General features: G+C 36.7%; 1 protein-coding gene across 1 annotated transcript in view; it reads right to left on the reverse strand.

Annotated features, from left to right (window-relative positions):
• Window positions 1-10,179: 10,179 nt before the first annotated feature.
• The window catches only part of LOC116888128 (teneurin-1-like), a 371,275-nt gene continuing 360,234 nt past the window's right edge, over window positions 10,180-21,220 (reverse strand). The window contains exons 10-13 of the mRNA XM_032889474.1: window positions 20,142-20,243; window positions 17,650-17,844; window positions 14,184-14,378; window positions 10,180-10,193 (exon numbers count right to left, since the gene is read on the reverse strand). Of these exons, the coding sequence (XP_032745365.1) occupies window positions 10,180-10,193; window positions 14,184-14,378; window positions 17,650-17,844; window positions 20,142-20,243 (506 nt within the window). The remainder of the gene's footprint in view (window positions 10,194-14,183; window positions 14,379-17,649; window positions 17,845-20,141; window positions 20,244-21,220) is intronic.

The raw sequence follows: 21,220 nt of genomic DNA on the forward strand, positions 1-21,220 counted from the left end.
GGTAAAGGACAGTATTGTTATTTGCAAAATAGTTATATGTTCATGCTGCCTTCTAGATATTTATGTTTATATCCATAGATATCTGATGGTCTCGACATTAGTAAAAGAAGCTTCTCTTTAAACTGGGTAGAAGTCAATAAAGAGATGATTCATAGTTGGTTAAAGAGTAGACAATAAGTGACTGTTGAATGTTCAGTCCTAAATCAAATATATTACATGTCACCCTCTGCAAGTCTCTGATAGCATCACATTAGAGGAAGTAGAAAGGCCAAAGGATGGAGAAGAGTTCTGTGAAATGCTATATTTTGTACTTAAGATGATTATTACATTCATTCAGGCATTGCTGTCATGGTCTATACAAGACCTGAACAAGGTGAAGACAATCAGATTTCCAGCATGTGTAAGGGAGAAGCTTACAAGCCTTCATCCATAACTAAGGAGCCATTGGATGATGATAACATCTGGGGAAGGGAGAATCACTTTTTTGAGGCACAGAATTCCTATGCTATAGTGGATAGTTCCATACCTATGCACAAACTGGTAGTAATAATTAACCTTAGTAGGACATTATAAAACAAACAAAAACCAACCAACAAAACAACAAACAAAAACCAAGATGAAAATTTGGGAGGTAAAATGTTTCAATGGGGACTCAGAAGATAGTTGGTAGGTAAACAGATGTGGGTATGATCATATTTGATTGTATCCATATATGAAATTTTCAAGAATAAAATTTGAAAAAGAAAAAGCAATCACACTATGTGTTCTGAATGAGAATGTCCCCCATAGGCTCATATACTTAAATCCTTGGTCTCCGGGTGGTGAGAGTTTTTGGAAAGGTTTAGGAGATATGGCCTTGTTATAGAAGTTGGGTCACTAGGGGTGGTTGAGGTTTAAAAAGCCCATGCCGGTTAGCTCTGTGTTTCTTATCTTTGTTGTCTAACCACATAAGCTCTTAGGTACTATTCCAATGTCAAACCTTCCCGCCTCCTGCCATGCTTCCCAGAATGATGTTTATGGACTCTAGCACTTTGATGCATTGAACCCAAATTACATGGTTTATATTATGAAGTTCCTTTATTATGATGTTTCTTCACAGCAGTATGGAAGTAACTAACACAGAAGTTGGTACCAGGAGTGAGGTTTTGATGTGATAGGCTTGACCATGCTGTTTTTGGAGATATATGGAAGATTTGAGATTTTGTACTAGTAAAGTGGTTGAATGCCATCAGAAGTATTTAATGGGACATCCTGGTAGAATCTTGGAAGATGGTGTTTCTTAGAACAACGTAGACAATGGAGGTTCAGCTCAAGAGCTTTTAGAGGGGAACATTTTAAATAATTTCACTAGAGACTATTATATTTTGACAATAAACATGGCTACTTTTTGCTCTTCTCCGAGTAGTCATCTAGACACCAAATTGAAACATTTGAGAATATTTTCCTTGGACAAGGAGATTTCATGGTAGACTAACAATATTGATTCTGTTGTGTGAATATTACTGCTCACTCCTATGCATATCTACAATGAAAAATCAAAAGTAGGATAAAAAGAAATACAAATTGTACTGTCTGAGAAAAAAAAAAGACCACCAGGAAATTTAACTGGAGATAAGTCTTATGCTCAAAAAGATGAGAAACTGAAAGAGAGGCCTGATTTGAAATGGAATAAGGGAGTTGTGGCCTCAGGCTGAGATTCCACCCAGATAATCTTACAACAGGCAAAAAGAAATGTCCTAAAAGAAGTGTTCAAAGTCCTTAGTCATCAGGGAAATGCAATTTAAACTACTCTGAGATCCCACCTTATAGCAATCAGAATGGTTATGATAAAAAACTCAGGTGACCGCATATGTTGGTGAGGATGTGGAGAAAGAGGAACACACCTCTATTGCTAGTGGGATTGTACACTGATACAACCACTCTGGAAATAAAACTGGAGGTTCCTTAGAAAATTGAAAATAGATTTACCTGAAGGCCCAGCTATACCACTCTTGGGCATATGCCCAAAAGATGTTCCACCATACTACAGAGGCATGTGCTACTATGTTCATAGTAGCCTTATAGGTGATAGCCAGAAACAGGAAATAACCCAGACATCCCACAACAGAAGGATGGGTACAGAAATTATGGTTCATTTACACAATGGAATACTGTTCAGCTATTAAGAATGAGGGCGTCCTGAGTTTTGCAGGCAAATGGATGAAACTAGAGTATATCATTCTGAGTGAGGTAACTGAGACCCAAAAGGACATGCATGGTATGTACTCATTGATAAGTGGATATTAGCCAAAACAGTACAGAATACCTAGGAAACAATCCGCAGAACTTAAGAAGGTTAACAAGCAGAAGGGTGAGAATAGTTGAGTCCTATTTGTGAGGGAGAAGAAAACAATCATCGGGGGCAGAGGGAGGGAGGGACCTTGGGGAGAGGGGAGGGAAGGAAAGCAGAACATGATCAAGTATTGGGTGGGATAGGAGAAAAGCCCTGAAGGCCAGCAGAATGAATGGAAATATGCAACCCCAGGGCGTGGGAACTGGAGGTGAGACGCTTTCAGAATTTCAAATCAAGGGACACTAGATGAAATGTTCTCTGAGTGAGAGGGAACTTGTAGAATCCACCTCCAGTAGAACGACAGCCATCATGTGGAGGGGTGGTGTTGCCATCTCACAGTCAAAAACTCTGACCCAGAATTGTTCCTGTCTAAAAGAGCTGCAGGGACAAAAATAGAGAAGAGACTGAGGGAAAGGAGGTCAGTGACCTGCCAAACTTGGGATCCATCTCAAGGTGGTGCTCCAAGGCCTGACACTATTACTGATGCTATGGTGTACTTACTGACAGAAGCCTCACATGGCTGTCCTTTGAGAGGCCCAAGAAGCAGCTGACTGAGACAGATGCAGATACTTACAACCAATGAATGGAATGAAGTTGGGGACCCCTGTGACTGAATTAGGGGAAGGGTCAAAGCTGAGGAGGCTGCCCCATAGAAAGACAAGCAGCCTCAACAAACTCCAGACCCTGAGATCTCTCAGACACTGAGCCACCAACCAGGCAGCATACACGGAGGTCTGGTGGGCCCCCACCTCAAACACATATACAGCAGGGGACTGCCTATCTGGCTTCAGTGAGAGAAAGAAATGTTTTGGAAGACGTGAAGAGGCCTAGGGGAGTGGGGGCCTGGGCAGAGGTGTGCGTTGGGGATGTCCCTTGGAGATGGGGGGGAGAGGCAGATGAGGGGAACTGTGGGAAGGTAGGCCAGGGGTATAATGACTGGACTATAAAAAATAAAAGTAATAAAAAGGAGTTATCTGTTTCTAAAGAGCAACAACAAATTAAACTTTGTGATTCAAGGAGAGGACCAGGTTTTATCCTAAGAAGTCTGCAGAAATAGGCATCATGGGCCATGCAGTTCTGTCCTTAAAGTCATGAAGGGTGTAAGGGTTGAGAAATCTTTCTTTGGGTTAAGGAAAGTTGCTGAGTCCAGGCTGCTGAATGGTATGGACTTCACATAACATCTGGAGAAGCTGCTGTGTGAAACTGAGATAGTGAATCTTTGATTGTTATGGAGACTCAAGGATGTTGGAGGTGCCGGAGTTGTAGTATATCTGCCAGGAGAGCTTCAAACAGGAAGCATAACCAGCCCACGAGAGAGAAGTGTGTTGGTGTCAGCAAAGCATAGATGAAAGAAGCCATATAAGCACTTTGATAGATTTAGTATTTGCCCTGCTGGGCTTTGGTCTTGTTTTGGTCCAGTATTTTTCCACTATGTCCTTTTCCCTCCATTTTGTAATGGTAAGGTATATTCCATGCCATCATATACTAGAAGTATGTGATTGTTCTTTGATTTTATTGGGGTTGCAATTAAGAGATTGCCTTGAGTCTCAGAAGAGAATTCAGATTTTGAAACTGTGTTGAGACAGCAGAACAGTATGGTAGCTTTTGTAGTTGCAATAAATATATTTTACATCAGGATGTGGGTATAAGCCAATAGAGAGTAGGAATAGTATTTGAGGGGTTTAATTGTAATGGCCGCCAAAATTTCATAAACTTAGATGGTTTGTCTCTAGTTGGTTGAACTGTTTGGAAAGATGTGGTCTTGTTGGAGATGGTGTATCATTGGGGGTGAACTTTGTGGTTTCAAAAACCCATATCATTTCTTGTTTGGTCTCCCTTCCTTGTGGTTGTTGTCTAAAAATGTAAGATATTAACTACCTATCATCTATCTATATGTAACACCTATTAACAAATATATAAATATAATCTTCCAGTTCTAATTTTGTTATTTGTATATTTAGGTACTTTCAAAACTTCTTGTCATTTTCTCCAATGAGGCAGAAGGATATAAATTTAAATCAGATCTCTGGAGCCATCCTATAGATATTTGATGTAATCAAAGCATGGTCTGTAATCTTCATTTGAGTAACACGAATGTGGTCATATGATGAAGTGAAGAAAATGATCCCATAAATGTAGGTTACTTTAGTTATAGGTATGATTTTAGTCTCCATGTGGGTATACATAGTATACTGGTTAGTTTTTGTCAACTTGACTGAAGTTAAAGTTATACAAGAAGAGGAAATGTAAATTGAAATATTCTTCATCACATTGGCTTATAGGCAAGTCTCTGGAGACATTTTCTTAATAAGAGGGACCAGCCAACTCTGAATGGTGCCATTCCAGGGTAGGTAGTCCTGGGTTGTATAACAATGTAAGTGAGCTGTGGAAGCAAACTAGTAAGCAGGACTCCACCATGACCTCTGCTTTAGTTCCTGTCAATAGATTCCTGCCTTGAATTCCTGCCCTGTCTTCCCTTCATGGTAGAATATGATGGAGACTCATAAGCATTTTTTCTTTAAGTAGATTTGGCCATGGTGTTTATCACAGAAATAGAAAGCAAAGCGGAATGGTGGAGATACACATTTTCATCTAATCAACTGATTCTCTAATCAACTGATTTTTTGTGTGCAGGACTGGGATAATGTATTTTGCTTTGCCTCCGAGTTCACTTTGTTGATTTTTGTCCAGTTGAATCCTACTTTCTTCCTGTCTCTCTTAGCTATCTTGTTATCAAATTTTTCTATACCCTCCGTCAGAACTATAGTGAACTATGAAGGTAGGTGCCAAGTGACTGCTTTCTTCATAGGTTCTTACACACAAGACTAGACACACTTTTGTACATATTTTTCCATGTAGTTATTTCATGTAGTTTAAATACAAAACTAACCGCACGGCAAATAGTAAATGAGTTCAAAATTCAGAATAATTGACTAAATGAGAAGAATGCAGCCAGCAGTGAAAATCAAATTATGCCTGTTTGCTTTTGATGTTCCTGTCAGTCTGTCCCAAGGAATACCTTATACTGTACTTTAGCTAGATCACTAAGTATCCATGCTCTCGCTCATGCTTAACTTGATTTCCCCGCTTCACGAATGATATGAGTCCCTGGGTTTCAAAATAAATTTGAAGTTATAATGTCCTAAAATAGTAGACTTATCTCAGATTTACAGAGGCCTCTGGAAATTTGCCTCTCACTTTAGACTTGTCAAATTGTCAAAGTTTCACTGTATTTTTTGCATTGCTGCCTGCTAATGATGGCATAACAGGTGTGCCTTTTTATTGTCTCAGAACAAAATGAGAAAAAGGTGTGCCTCGAAAATATCAGATATTTAATGTACAGTTACACATATATGTAGAAAATTAGGGTGTACTAACAGGGCCTTCTATATAAATGAGAAAAAATTTAAAAAAATCAAAGAATATATTTGGGTTCAGTTTCTATTTTCATTGAGCAAAAAAAAAAAAAAAAAGGCTTGGGGGTGACAAACCATGTCTGAGTAGGATGTGTTGCTAGGAAATCATTATAATGGTGTGATTTTTTTTCCATTTCATATCTACCTCCCAAAGATATTTCTGCACATGCAGTTTCACACACTTAATTTGGCTTAGGATGCTTTTAAGGATGCTTTTCATTTGCATTTCCAGTGTCACCAACGAACTTCACTTATTTCAACAATCTATTGTTAAAGTTCTGACCTGTCTTTAGTTAATGTAACAATGTTGCAAGTGCAGGTTTTTAAAAATTCTAATTAATCATATCACAATCACCTCCAAGTCTGTCTTTTAGTTTTAGTGAATATAAAAGCGAGTTAAAATACATTTCAGCATAGGTGTTACACCTTGAACACCAGATTGAAATAAATAAACTTACATGGATTAATCAGAAGCCACTTTTTTTCCTTTTTAATATTAACACAGCAGGCCCATCAATTCCTCATCATACTTCAATGAATCTTTGCTCTTAACTGAACTTTTCTTTAAGTCCACATATCTACAGAATTAGAATGTGTCAATACTGCTGCTCACTAGTGAAATTCATTTTTCCTTTTGTGAAATTATCACCACTCCTAAGAAATCAAGGTGTGTCTGGAACTATAGAGAGAAAAGTCTTTGCAATCCTACAATTCTCTTCTGCTTACTTTACTGGTTTCTTTTTATTGAAGAAGCCATATCCTAGTTACCTTATATGTGAATAGATTTTTCTCTTTAGTAGCATGATGAATAGTTATAAGTCATCCTTATAGAATGGGCATTACATTTTTAATAAAGCTTCTTTGTCAAATAGTATCTATGACCCTGTGGTAACTATAATATTAGAAGATAATTTTGTGCATGTATGACTCACTTTAAAGGGTCTAATCAATTCTTAAAAATTGCAGGAAGTGATATGTTTTATGTCCTAGAGATAGTCAGATAAAATCTTTTTTATCACTGGCATTTTCAATAAAAGAAGAAACTGACACTGTTTTGAAGCATATGTTGTTTGTATAATCAAGGAAAATTTCCTTAGTAACAATTATATGAATCCCTTATGACTTTCTCTCTGCTAATTATCTTTTTTATTAGTAGATGCATATCACCATCCACTAGAGAACCCTTAAAAACATAGTGAAACATTGTTATAATGAAATATATATATATATGTACATATGTACACATGTTTCCATGAGCATGCATGGTCTTCTGAAGATTTCAATGCTTAAAAGCATGTTCTATATTTCAAAGTATGAGTCTTATAATGATAACCATTTTCACTTAATATAGTCTCACCACAAACATTTTGAGAGTTAAGATAGTTAATGGACTATATCCACAAACCATTAATAATTGATGTCAATAGTCTAATATTCAGGATCAAGAATCTTAGATTTCAGTATTAGAGCAGACCTCAAAGGTCTTTTGGCTAATCTACCATTTCACACATGATGCATTTGAGGCACAGCTAAATTAAATGTATTACTCAAAGTCACCATTCTGTGATTATATTCATACATGCAGACACCTACATTCACAACTACATCAACACTGCTACGTTTGTGTAATGGAAATAGGAGCAAATGTCAAAGGATGGCTTAAAAACAAATATTGTCAAAACCAAGTCTTTTGACATCTTTAGTATCTAATACCCTCTTTGGATGAGGCATATGATGACAATCCTTCAAATGTTTCTGATGTATAACAAACAGCATGTTCAGAATCACCTTAATCATTATTACTCTGTATATTTCTAGCTGGTTAATCTACTGCTAAGACACACCTATTATAACAGTGATTGTAGCAGAGCAAGGGCAAGGGTTTCTCTCTTCATATAAATGCTTACTTCCACAAATCGGATTATGTATTATTTGTGAGTAATGGCAGAGTGTCTCCGATCAATTTCATTAAGAAAAAAGAGACACAGAATTCTATATTCTACTTTTATGCTCCCCTAAGAGACTGGGTCTAGGAGAAGTCAGATCTTACCAAAGAAATATAGTAGACACATTTTACAATGCTGATCTCAGAGGCCAGGGCCAATACCCTTACAACAGGCTAAATGTATTACTGAGATTTTACAGCAAGGAGTTATGTTTTAAGAGAGCACGATTTGACCTGTGGTATATCCAAATCTAACCCATGATACAACAAGCTTCTATTATATTCCTCTTGAGGTATTTTAAAGACTAATGAGTTAACCTTTGTGAAGTGTCATGAGACTATCAGGCTAAAGAAGTCTATGTCAAGTATCAATTTAGGGCTGCAAACAATACTGTAGGTTGGAAAACAGACTAAAAATAATCAGCAGATGATTTCTGCAGTCCCCTTGATATCAGAGCAGCACAGTTAACATGCCAACAGCTAAGAAGCTTCGTGTACTTGGAGGAGGGAGATGATCAATGGCAAAGAGCATATCCACCTTTGAAATGACATGATCCATTATCAGAATCAGATGCTAAATTGCTTCCTGTACTGAGAACACTCAATTAAGAGTCTGCAACAGTGAGATCATCTCCACGTTAAATATGCTCTTGGGAACAACTTTTATAGAGCTTTAAAAAATCACAGAAGGACTATTCTTACCATGACACTAGAGATTTGGAAAGCATTTCCTTCCCCTATTTTTCAATTTGGTAGGTTTATTAGGGAGACTTTTGCCTGAGAGGATTTAGGATCATATTTATTCGCTCTTGTGCTTGTGTGAATAACAGATTTTTTTCGAGTGAGGTTTGGTTATTGGGTCTGAACTGAATGAATGTGACTTTGGTTCAGGTTTTCTGGACAAAATTATTCCATCCACACACTTGGTGTTTAAAGTTTTCATTTGCTTTTTGATAAGAGAATTATGCATTTGTGCACTCTCTCTTTGGCTAAGTCCTGTCTTATTTGGGTAGGGGTATGGTGGTATGAGATTGAAAATAAAAACCCTCCATGTGGCATGATGTTAGCAGTTCTGACTTCTACGCATAGGTTTGCAACTCACCAGAATTATGACTTTGGGTCAGTTACTTACTGTTTCTGCTTCCTCATGCTGACAATATTCCTATTTATTTATTATTTATCATTTGTCTCACCATTCCAGACTGCATTGCAGGGATCTTTATTGCCTTGGATGGCATATCCCGTGACCATAACAAACAGGACAAAATAGGTAGTTAATAAAAATTCTTCGATAGGTGAAAAATTAATCCCACTGAGTGTTGCTACCATTTATGTAGTATGTTAATAATATTCAAATCATGATTAATAAAATCCCAGTCTTCATTTAGACTCATATAGTTTTAAAATCTTTTTACTTTTATTCAGGGTCTGACAGTATAGTACTAGTTGGTTTTGAACTCATGACACATTCCAGACTTCTCTTGGCTTTAGGCCAACCTTGTATACTTTCAGCAGGTTATAGCATGGGTGACACCCCATGTAGTTACCGCGTCATATTTCACAACTTGTATCGCATATGTTTATTCTATTTCATATGTCTCTAAATTCCTTCAAATCACATGGATATAATTTTAAGTTAGTTTTTCAAACATTTTCCAGAAAGATCGCTCTAAAATGCAGATGTGGTCACAATACTATCTTCCTTAAATACCTTTGTGGTGGTTAATCTTTGTCATCGACCTGCCTGTATTAAGATTTATCAGGGAAACACCTTTGACTATGTTTACAATGGTGTTTCTAGAGAAAGGTTTAACTAAACAGGGAAGAGTAACTCCGAATGTGGAGGATGGCCCCGTGTTACTACTGTCTGGAATCCTAAACTAGATAAAAAGGAGAAGGTGAGCTGAATTTCATCATTCCTCCCTCTTTTGACCTCTGACCCATCTCATATTTCTGCTACCAAAGACTTCTTACAATGATGGACTGCAACCTCAAAACGTCAACCATCTTTCCTTAAGTCCCTTTATTACAGGCCTTTCCTCTCATGTAATTTTCTTCCTAGTCTATAAGACCGGAACATGGCATTGCATATTAGGGAATGCAGGTATAGTAGTTGGGATAACAAATGTGTCCCTGTAGTTGTGGGCATGTGAACACTGGTCCACAGTAGATGACTGTTTGGGGAAGTTTTGGAGGTATAGTTTGGCTGAAGGAAGTATGGCCCTGGAAGCATGTTTTGAGAGTAAAATCTTGCCTACTTACTTCCAGTTTGCACTCTCTGCCTTCTGCTTGTGATACAAGATTTGAGCTCCCAGCTTTATGTTCCTGCTGCCACAATACAGCGCGATGTGTAGCTCTATCATCCAAAATCTCATTCCCCTAAATCCATAAGACAAAATAAACTGCTCCTTTCTGAAATCGCCCCATGGCTTTTATCACAGCAACAGAAAAGTAATTAATGAAATAGGTAACACTGGAAAGAGAAACTATATTGACTCATCTAAAATAGAAACATTTTAATTTAATTCATGCCACTTATAAGTGATATATTAAGAGGAAGTTTATCTCATTTAAAAGCATCAAGAAGAACGTGTATGGGGTATTTGAGTTCCAAGGGAGCTAGCTAGTTGTACACTAACAAACAAGTGCTTTTTATCCTTTCTTGTTGAATTCTTTGCACCTTTGGGCAAAGCCTTCATCCTCAATTCAATTCTAGGAGTCAAGTGTTGACATTAAGGACCCTGATATGGTAAAGACATATCGATGATCCATGGAGTTCTTTCTTGATCACCATTTTGTATACTCTTTCTAGAAAATCCTATGCTCTCCTTTGGTCTGCTGAAAAACACATGGAGCATTTACCCCCAGTTTAGGATGTATTTATATTCATTTTATTTTTATTCTTTGACACTTTTGCATATTTGTATAATGAATTTTAATCGATTTTAAAACTCATTCCCTTTTCTCATCAGCTTCCCTCTTCTTCTAGAACCATTCTTTTCTACAAAGGCAGGCCATACTTTGCTATATTCTTTTGATTTGTGCCCCACTGAGTTTAATTAGAACTTCTTGCTTACTTGTGAGTTTGAAAGTTATTTACTCGAGCAAGAACTTCTTTCTAGTGGCTACACAACTGATGAAAATGACTCTTCCAATAATACATGGAGCTTCCCCATCCATGTTGAATGTTGACAGAGCTGTATAACAAAACACACACACACACACACACACACACACACACACACACACACATATATATATATATATATATATATATATATATATATTTCCACTATTGAATCTCAACCGCTTGCCTGGTATGTCTACTTATGCCTTTTAGAAAACATCTCCAACATACAAAGACAAATCAAGCCCCTATGTTTTGTCCCCTCTACATGAAATCCACATTTCTGCCCATGTGCTTGCCCTCCTGTCAGCTGGTGATATTTCTTCCTTTTACACACTGACCTGAACTGGTTATACCAGGCTTCTGTCTCTCTCTACCTCCACACTCAACTGCTACTTCCTTCCTTCCCTGTGCCATCCTTTATGAATTGGTATTTTCAGTGTTTGTCAGACTGGTAAAATTTAAATGTACTTTGTAGTTTCTTTCAAACTTCTCAGTGCACTCCTATGGCATTATGAAGAAATGCAAATTCTTGAGCATGGTGGATCAATAAAATTCTTTATGTTCTGGCCCAATGCTCTTGTCACTGGTGACAGTTTTATCTCCTTTAGCACTCCTGGGCTACAGGAGTAACCCAATGAATTTCAAGCCCCCTAGATGTATCATTTAGATTTGTGTTTTTCTTTTAAAATCTACTCCTGCCTGGCTTTTCCTTTCTTGTCCAGTCAATAAACATTCACCATCCTTTTTTAGCATAAATTCAAGTGTGAGGCTTTGCTCAATGTTTTCTCTCATCTCAGAGAAATAGCATTGCTTTCTTTCATACTCTGTGCCTCAGGGCCCTGGACATGGTCCTGTAATAACACCTTTTTTGTATGTAATAAAGTAGATAATGACTCTTAGATGGATGTTATTAAATGCATGGAGTATGCAAGGTCAAAATTCTACCTGAACATGGATGTACTGGCTGATTTTGTGTGTCAACTTAACAAGCTGTAGCTATCACAGAGAAAGAATCCTCCCTTGAGGAAATGCCTTCATAAGATCCAGCTGTAAGGCATTTTCTCAATTAGCGATCAAGGGTGGGAGAGCCCACTGTGGTGCCATCCCTGGACTGGTGATCTTGGCTTCTAAAAGAAAGCAATATGAGCAATCGAGGAGAAGCAATCCAGTAACATCCCTGCATGGCCTCTGCATTGGCTTCTGCTTCCTGACCTGCTTGAGTTCCAGTCCTGACTTCCTTTGGTGATGAACAGCAATGTGGAAATGTAAGTTGAATAAACTCTTTACCCCCTACTTGTTTCTTAGTCATGATATTTTGTGAAGGATTGCAAACCCTGACTAAGGTGATTGAGGCATTGGATAAGTTATAGCCTGTCTCAGTGCCCCAGTTTCCTCAGCTTTAAAGTATACAGAGTAATTGTACTTAGAGTGAATTGACATATGTGCACCACTTAAAATAGGAGACAATGACAAGTCATCATTGTACATTTTAACAGTAAGAGTGCCAGCATCCAATAATACTATAGCTGATATATGAGATTATGAAAGGTTTTCAGTAATGTGTTGAAAATAAGTTAATAATCAGGCTTGATTCGGATGATACATCTCCATAGGTCTAGTCACTTAGATTTTGCAATTCTTTTCTAGGTTGATAAATGTGTCTTTTCAACTAGACAATAATATTCACTTTTGCAAAGATCACACCCATTTTGTGCACCTCTATACTACTGGTTCCAAGCATCATGGCCAGCAAACAGATGTGTGTGTGTGTGTGTGTGTGTGTGTGTGTGTGTGTGTGTGTGTGTGTGTGTGTGAGAATGAATTCTAAGTATTACATTTAGTGACATTTAAATAACCTTTATAATTTTACTCTGTATTTCTTGGTTTTAGAGACAGGTTTTCATTTTAGAGCTAGATTAGCCCAGAAGTTACTGTGTAGCCCATGCTGGCCTGAAAACTAAGATTCCAATTTCTCAGACTTCAAATGCTGATATTATAGGAATATATTACCATGCTTGTCTCTCATGGTCTGAAAACTCAAAATTCACTCATACTTTGCATATTATTACAATGTCAGGTGTGTATGCTTATAATTTCACTTAAGAGTTATATTAGACTTATGTATCTTACAGATGGATCCTCCTGTTTCCTAGGGTGGAATCACAGACTTCAGTTTATATGCTAAATCACTGGTAACAAAATCCCACAGTTCACTGAAGTTTTCTGCTTATCATATGCCATTTTACACCCTCCACAAAATTCATAGGCAGAAGCTTTCCAAGAATATTCACTGGTTAACTCTATTCATTTAAAAAGAATATAATCTGACGACACAACAATATAAAGAATGACCTATTCTTTCTATGCTTGCAATACAGAAGGAAAAAAAACAAGCCATGTGTATAAATACCTAAATCAAACTGGCTTCTGTGCTCTCTAGCAAAACATATGAAAAAATTTCATAGGATTCATAATGTTCTAGCTAGTAAAAGTTTAACAAAACGCCTAAAGTTGTAGTTAGCCTTGTTGGGTATGTTGGATTTTTTTCTGGGTTGAAAGTTAATTAACATTTTTTATGATCAACAGAACACATGGAAACGTGTAGACATTGAATGCACTTAGGAGAAGCAGATATAACAGATTGTGTACACAGGGGGAGGGAATCACTCATTAAGCAGAAGTAGATGGCAGGCAGTATTAATAGTTTGTGGTGATCCTTTCATAAGGAGCTTATGTGTAGACAGGAGAGAAGTATGGAAGTTGTTAGGTTGAAGAATGAGGAAAAGAAACAATGTTTTATAAATAATAATAATTGAAGGCAATATGGCAATATGTTAAATGTGGGAGAATACTGTGGCTGTTATGTTTTTACATGATGAGTTACTCAATGAATAGTTGACTATTTGAGTTTGTGGAGATAGAGATTTGAAAGAAACTGCCAAGAAGAAACTGTGGGAAATTTGAAGACTATTGAAGGAACTACAGTAGAAGAAAAAGAGAGACCAAAAGATAAACCATGTACACCTATCACAGAGAAACATAATGGAGGAACTATAAAAATAAATGGCAGTAAAATACTGACCTAGAAAATACCTGGAAACTTATTGTGATTAATGAAGTTATACATTCCAGATTTTACAATGTAGTACCTTCAGGGAAATGATCAGGTAGATGAGAGTAGAGGGAGGGGGAGAGAGAGGAGAGGAGAGAGAGAAGAGAGAGAGGAGAGAAAGGGAGAGAGAGAGAGAGAGAGAGAGAGAGAGAGAGAGAGAGAGAGAGAGAGAGAATGAGAGAGAGAATGAGAGAGAGAGAGAAAGAGAGAGAGAAAGAGAGAGAGAAAGAGAGAGAATTCCACTCTACCTGTAGAGCAGTCAGATCCTGTCCATTTGGGATCACAGCCAAACCCAGTGTCCAGAAGAAAGTTCCGTCCAGAGCACTGCTCTTGACATATAGGAAGAGGCGTTTCACAGTTGACTCCACCCCAGCCAGTAGAACAATGACATTCTCCTTTGACACAGATGCCATGACTGGAACACATTGGATCTAAGCAGTCCTCTGAATATAAAAAACAAAATGAAACATTTGTGGTAGGTTGAGAGAGCTGTGGGATTATGGAACTGAAATACATTGGTTTTCTAGTATCGTCTCATTAATGTTGCTTTAATTAGGCAATAAAACGACTCATGCAAACATTGTGTTTAAACCAGAAGACTATTAACACTTAAAAATATGGTAGGATATGATAAAGGTTGCAGTCTAAATTTGGAAGAAGAAAAATCACACATATGCTGTATGCAATTCTGAACAGTCAGTGATACTCCCCACACAAATGAGTGGGTGGACCTATATGGACCCTCAGTGGGAATTTCTCAACTTTTCAAAAATGTCTGAGAAATTTTTGATGTCATTCTTTATCCATTCTGAAATTAGAATCCAAGTTTTAACTAATGTATCTAGGATTTTTATATAGTTTTTAATTGGATAACTTAAGTTATTTGGTGAGGTGACTGCCATTGTATGAAATAATATACTTTATACAAAGTTATTCCAATCTCAAGTACTTTCTTCAGAAGCACCAACAATGCAACATTTTCGATTGTATTTCAAACTTTCTTGAAGCCTCCTCCTTCTAGCAGAACACTGTGACATATTTTTGTCATCTTAGAATAAGACTGTATTTATTTATTTGACTATGATTCTGTGATTCTAGAAATTTTTGCCTCATAGAAAAATTGTTTTGTGCTTCCCACTGACTATTCTATGTGACTTGGGAAGGTTGACGTCTACATTCTTTGTCTTCTTATACAAATAAGAGTAAAGTACTTTGCCTTAATGTTGATTATGCTTTGAAATCCATTTCAAGCAATGGGAATACATTGATGCAACTTGCATGAACTGGAAAGTCTGACTTATCCTTTGGGAGTGGATTTTTGCCACAAAAGATCTATTACAATAGAGTTATTGCTATTATCATTAGCCCAAGAGGGTCATTATAACAATAGTTTAATAACGGTGTTTATCATTAAATAAAATGTCCGAATCTATATCTAATTAGATTCATGATTTGGAGTAAGAGGTAAAGTCCATGATATAAACTATTTTCAAAAGGACTCTATTTGGTTATGCCAATGTACAAGAAGAATAATAAACTAAATGCCATTTAATTTATTCTCCTGAGAGGTGTTACATTCAATTCATTTAAGTCATGTTTGTCGTGTCTAGTTTCCCACCTCTCCCAGAAATCAGACCACACCTATTCCAGCTGAAAGTTAGACCTTGGCCAAGGTTGGGCAGGAAGCAACTCCAGCTCCTCCTCTTGCCACTGTTATGTAAGTCCTACTTAGTACTTGGTTTCTACATGCCTCTTCTCACACCGACTCAACTAAATTCTGTACTGTAGAACTTCCTGCTACAGTCTAGAAAGCTGGAAAAGTCAGAGATCTTTCTTCAGAGCATTCCTGTGAAGGCTCTCTCTGTTTTGTAGGCCCCACCCCCAAAATGGTGTATGTAATATCTATGTTTCTTATTTTCCCACTTCAAGCTATCCCTCTTAATGTTCTCATAATGCTTTTTTGCACCCAAGTCTCAAACATGGCCTCCCATGGTTTCTATGGGGGTGCTTTCCTAATAAAGCTCATTCTGAAGGGTAATTATTATCGGCTTCTTTCTCCGTGAGCTAGAAATTCTTGGTATAAAGATGTTTCTGTCATGAAAGTCATACTTAAATTGGAGGAATGAAATCAACGGGCTAGAGAAGGCAACTGTGGAGGAAACGGGGTATTTGTAAGGACATTGCTGATTGGGGGCAAGTTATGAAACTATATGTTCTGTTTAAAAGGATCTTGGCCCAACTGATGTAGGCCTAGTAGTTTTCAAGAGAAACAAGAAGTAGGACTTTTCAATGTGTCCATTCTCTATTTTGAAAAATTGAAAACTAAGTCAATAAAAACAATGCCAACATCATGTCTATAAACAAACTGCCCATAGCATGTTTTAGCTTATAGGTTCTCCATGTATGATGTAAGAGTTTCAATATTTTCATATTGTATTTGTAAAGCCTCTGCCATTAAATGTGGGGAGCATTCTTCCTTGTTATTTTGGCTGGTTTACATATTTTCTTAGAGACCAAGTAAAAGGCTAATTTATGGTAAATCCCCCTGTTCATCTTCTTATGAAATTTAAATCAGAGGAGTCTACTGAATTAGGTTACATGATTTTCATGACAAACTGTAGATGTGATAGATGTCACTCATTGTTAACTGTGTCTGGATCTATAGAACATCTGCATTTATGCTTACATATAGGGATATTTTGATCATTACATACTCATATAAAAGTGTTTCTAAGATATCATAACATCTCCAGTGCCCATACAGGCCCAATGGAATTCACTGGAACAAACAGTCTTTACACCCATATTCTACTGCCACTAATAGGAGGTGGAAAGCTAAAATCCTGCTTGTTCATGGAGTGGAATGAGATTAAACCCTGTAGAATGCTGTGTAATAGTCTTAATGAGCGATCTTTAAAAAGCAATTACAGTGCATTTTCAGCAGCCCCTTTCCTGAACAACATTTGTGATAAGACCATCTCCCATGGTAATGGTTTCATATTATTTCTGAAATCAGTCTTATTTGAGGAATGTGGCATGAAAATGGTTTGATTACTAGTAAACTTATTTTCCAATATGTCTGTTTAAATGATAACACTATAGCTATTTCAAAAATATTTTTTTTCTAAAATCTCCTTTGAGGTGAATTTAATACAAAGGCTGTGTTTTAAAACTCATTAGTGGTAGATCTGATTTTTCTTTTCTTAGGGAAGGAGGTCAAGTTTCATCATGAGGCATGTAAGAATAAATAAATAATATAAAGCAAATGTAATAGTGGTAATTACAAATCACTCCCCAGGAAAACATTTGCGAAATGTCTCCAAATATGTCTATATCATTATTTTTATTGCATTCTTAAATGTAATGCTTCATTATGCAGCATAAAGGACTCTGTAATAATAAAAACATATGATTAACACCCGAAATAGTCAAGCTGAAAATTATCAAGTTATAAAACAGTATTAGAAATTAACAGATATCATTTTTGCATTACTGCTTTTCAGGTGTCATAGAAACAGTGTCATATATTCCATGAGGCTGTCAGAAGAGACACGAGTTTCCCCGACCTCAAACCTTTGCTTTTTGTATCAAGGGCATGTTGAACATGTATTATTTGCAAGGACTGCTTGTTTTTCTACTAGTACTATAGAAGGAAACTATGGAAACTCCAGTGAGAGAAAAGCCTGAAGCAATTTATTAGAATGGGACTCTGACCTTCCTCACAGATTTCTCCTTTGTAGCCTGGAACACAGATGCAAACTCCCATGATGCAGGTACCATGGCCAAAGCAGGTTGGGTCAATGCACTGTTCTTCTGGAACATCACACTCAGGCCCTTTCCAGCCGTTCCTGCAGACACAGTGGCCTTTTTCATATTCGCCATTTCCGCCACACAACACAGGGCATGAATCTAAAGGGTGGCAAATAAGTTTAGTGTTTTTAGAATCCTTTTGAAAATCTTCAAGAATGACTTTATATTGGTTCTAGCATGTAATTTCTGGCAAAAGTAATAGTTTTGTCTCATTATTTGTCTTATTCTTTATTGAATATTGATCATGATTGTAGACAAAATTTTCCTCTTATAGAACTTGGCTAAAGATAAATTATGAATATTTCCTATGTGGAGAAAACATACTTGCATTTGATCCTATCACAATGCCAAATTATTATCACTGCTTCAATTATCATGGCTCTATTTTTTCTCTCTCTCACACACTGTCTCTCCGTCTCTCTCTCTCTCTCTCTCTCTCTCTCTCTCTCTCTCTCTCTCTCTCTCTCTCTCTCTCCTACACCCACACACAGCAAAGTATACATTAAAATCTTATAAATAGAGAATTATTCATATGAGAAAGATTTCATAAAGGCTGTACAAACAGATTTTCAGTGGCCATTACCTTCTATAGACTTTTATTAAAAATACCTATTCTGTTTTGTTACTATGTGAGTTCATTTTATACCTATAAGGTTTTTGAGGGCAGTAGCTACGTCTTCTATTTTTCTTATATGTTGTTTTTTTTTTTTTAATACAAACCCTTATCCTCCATTTCACAAGATCTGCTATGGTGCAAGAAACCTACAAACTGCTTTAAAATTCTCTGCAGAATGGAATTTAATATAAATGAACAGAGTTTTTCTTTTCTTTTTCTCCTAAGAAATCAAAGATTAACCTAGCAGACCAGAAACTTTAAGACTACATTGAAAACGAACAGGAAGCATCTAGAAAATAAATGCAATTCTAGAGGAAAGCATGGTTCCAGTTATCTAAAGCTTTTCAAGAATTAATTAAACTATGTGCAAGTGCATGAAACAATAAAGATTACCAAGTTTAACTTTTGAATTTCAAATTTTATTTCTAAACTACATATCCATTTACTGAATCCCCACCATTTCCAGCTATTATGGTGTAAATTTATTCTCCAGATATCATCTTGGAGGCTTGTGGCAGGATAAGCTCCCCCTCTCTAGTACTTTCTGAACTCTGGCTGGCTGATTCAACTCAGCTGTTCTGACTTAAAACTCTTCTCCAAGCTGATGGATTCAATCTGGCTTCTCACTGAATTGGTGCTCTGAATTCCATGCACTGGACTGCACTGACTGCACTATGCTGATAACATGAACTGAACTAAGCAGAATGGAATTACATGAACTCAACTGAACTCAACTGCATTCAACTGACCTGCATTGAAGTGCCCTGAACTGAACTCAGCTAAATTCACTCACTGAACCAAAGTCAGCGAAACTCTACTCACTGAACTGCCCTCTTTTTCTGACTCACTCTGCCCTGCTCTTAAGTAGCCTCTTTTTCTTCTCCTCATGAGAGTTGGGCATGTCCTATTTCTGACTCATACTGTCAAATCTTTCCAGATTCATCACTCTGTCTGCCTCTCAATTAGAAGTCACTTTCAAATATGGCTGCTTCCTCCTACAAACTAACTTTATCTTCATTGGTTGGAATTAAAGGTATGTACTAAGGACATATCTGTACTCAAGTCACAATTTATGGACCTAGAAGGTCTTTGCATGTGATCCCTTGCCAGAGCAGCCATATTGCTAGATTAAAAATTATCTATATGATGGTATTTTCAAATTCTAACTTTGCCTTGTTTTAAACTCAGACTGCTATGAATTGTTAAATACAAGAAATATTAATAGTATGTTGTAGTTGGCTCAGATGATATAGGTTCAAATCTCAGCTGGCACTCATATTTTCTTAACCATCCACTTTGAGGTTCTTCCTTTGTTCATTAAGTAGGGGTCATTAGCAGACCTAATGAATAGGAACACTAAGAAGAGGGAATGAAAAGAGGCAATAAGAAGTGTTTAGAATACAGCTGGCATTTGAAGTGCTCGGATTTGGGTAACAATTGTTGGCAAGCACTGCTGGCTTTGCTGATATGATATTGTTTCTATCACCACTGTTGCTCATAATGTTTTCTCTAATGGCATTTCTCTAGGTTCTCAGCCTGTGGGTTATGACTCCTTTGGAAATCAAATGATCCTTTCACAGGGATTGCCTACGACCATTGGAAAATACAAATATTTTCGGTATGATTCACAGAAGTAACAACATTATAGTTATGAAGTAGCAATGAAATAATTTTATGGTTGGGGTTCACCACAACATGAGCAACTTTATTAAAGGGTCGGAACATTAGGAAAGTTGAGAACCACTTCTTTAAAACAATCAGAAGCGTAGAATGACATTACCTCTAGCACAGTCAGGTCCAAGGAATCCTGGGAAACAATGACAATGCCCAGAGATACACTCTCCGTTTCCATTACAATTGGTTGAACAGTCATCCATTATTTCTATTAATAGAAAAGAAAAAAGTGAGCCCACGTCCAGGAAAGGGCCATGCTGTTTACAAAGTTTCAGAAATTCCTTGTCTATAATAATCTTGTCCTCTGCTGTCTGCAAAGTTCATATTGCTCAAAATAGATGGCAGGGATTTCTTCATGATATCATATACAGTAGATTGTTAAACATGGTTCTCAATAGTGCAAACTAATTCTTAAAGAAAAGAACAAAAACCAACTTATCGCTAAAGTAGATAAAGGAGGCGCTTGTGATAAAGCTAAAATGGCATAAGAATTATAAGACATTTCTGAAAAGCAAAGCAGATTTTAAAATGTACCCAAGAAGACAAAGATTACTGTTTATTTTTCATATTTATGCTATAGCAAAGTTTCTTCTCTAGAATGTAGATTATTTAATATACTATCTTGACAGGTTAAATATGATAATCAGTAGTCTATTTTCATTAATAAGTGACAATGGAGTGCTTTTAAAGTAAGTGTTCATATTAAATTCACCACCACTAAAAGCATTTGAACCTAAAAGTATTTTGTTGAGAAATGCCTTCTTGACTGTAAATGCCACTTCCCTACCTCTGATTTCTTTTAAATCCATTCTTACAAAATAGTTTTCAAGGGGATGGAGAACAGCTTTGAGGATATCCATAAAGTTGTGCAGAAAATAAGTTAGAAAAATTTATATAAATTCTCTGAAAAACAACTGTTTTACAAATGTCAGTCTTGGACAATAAATTTAGTTTTTATAGATTATAATTATATTTCAGTATAATAATGATTAGCTTATGGGTCTATAAAGGATTAGATGCTCAATGTGCCACTCGTGGTGTGATATGCCTTTGTGTGTTTGTTGTATTGGATTTTTGTTTAGTTTTTTTAAAGAATGAAATTAAAGTTATGTGCATAGTGAAGGGGAGAGAATCTGAAAGGACTTGGGGGAGGGAAAGAACATGATCAAAATATATTTAAAATTA

Source organism: Rattus rattus, chromosome X (assembly GCF_011064425.1).
Source record: "Rattus rattus isolate New Zealand chromosome X, Rrattus_CSIRO_v1, whole genome shotgun sequence".
NCBI lineage: Eukaryota > Metazoa > Chordata > Mammalia > Rodentia > Muridae > Rattus > Rattus rattus.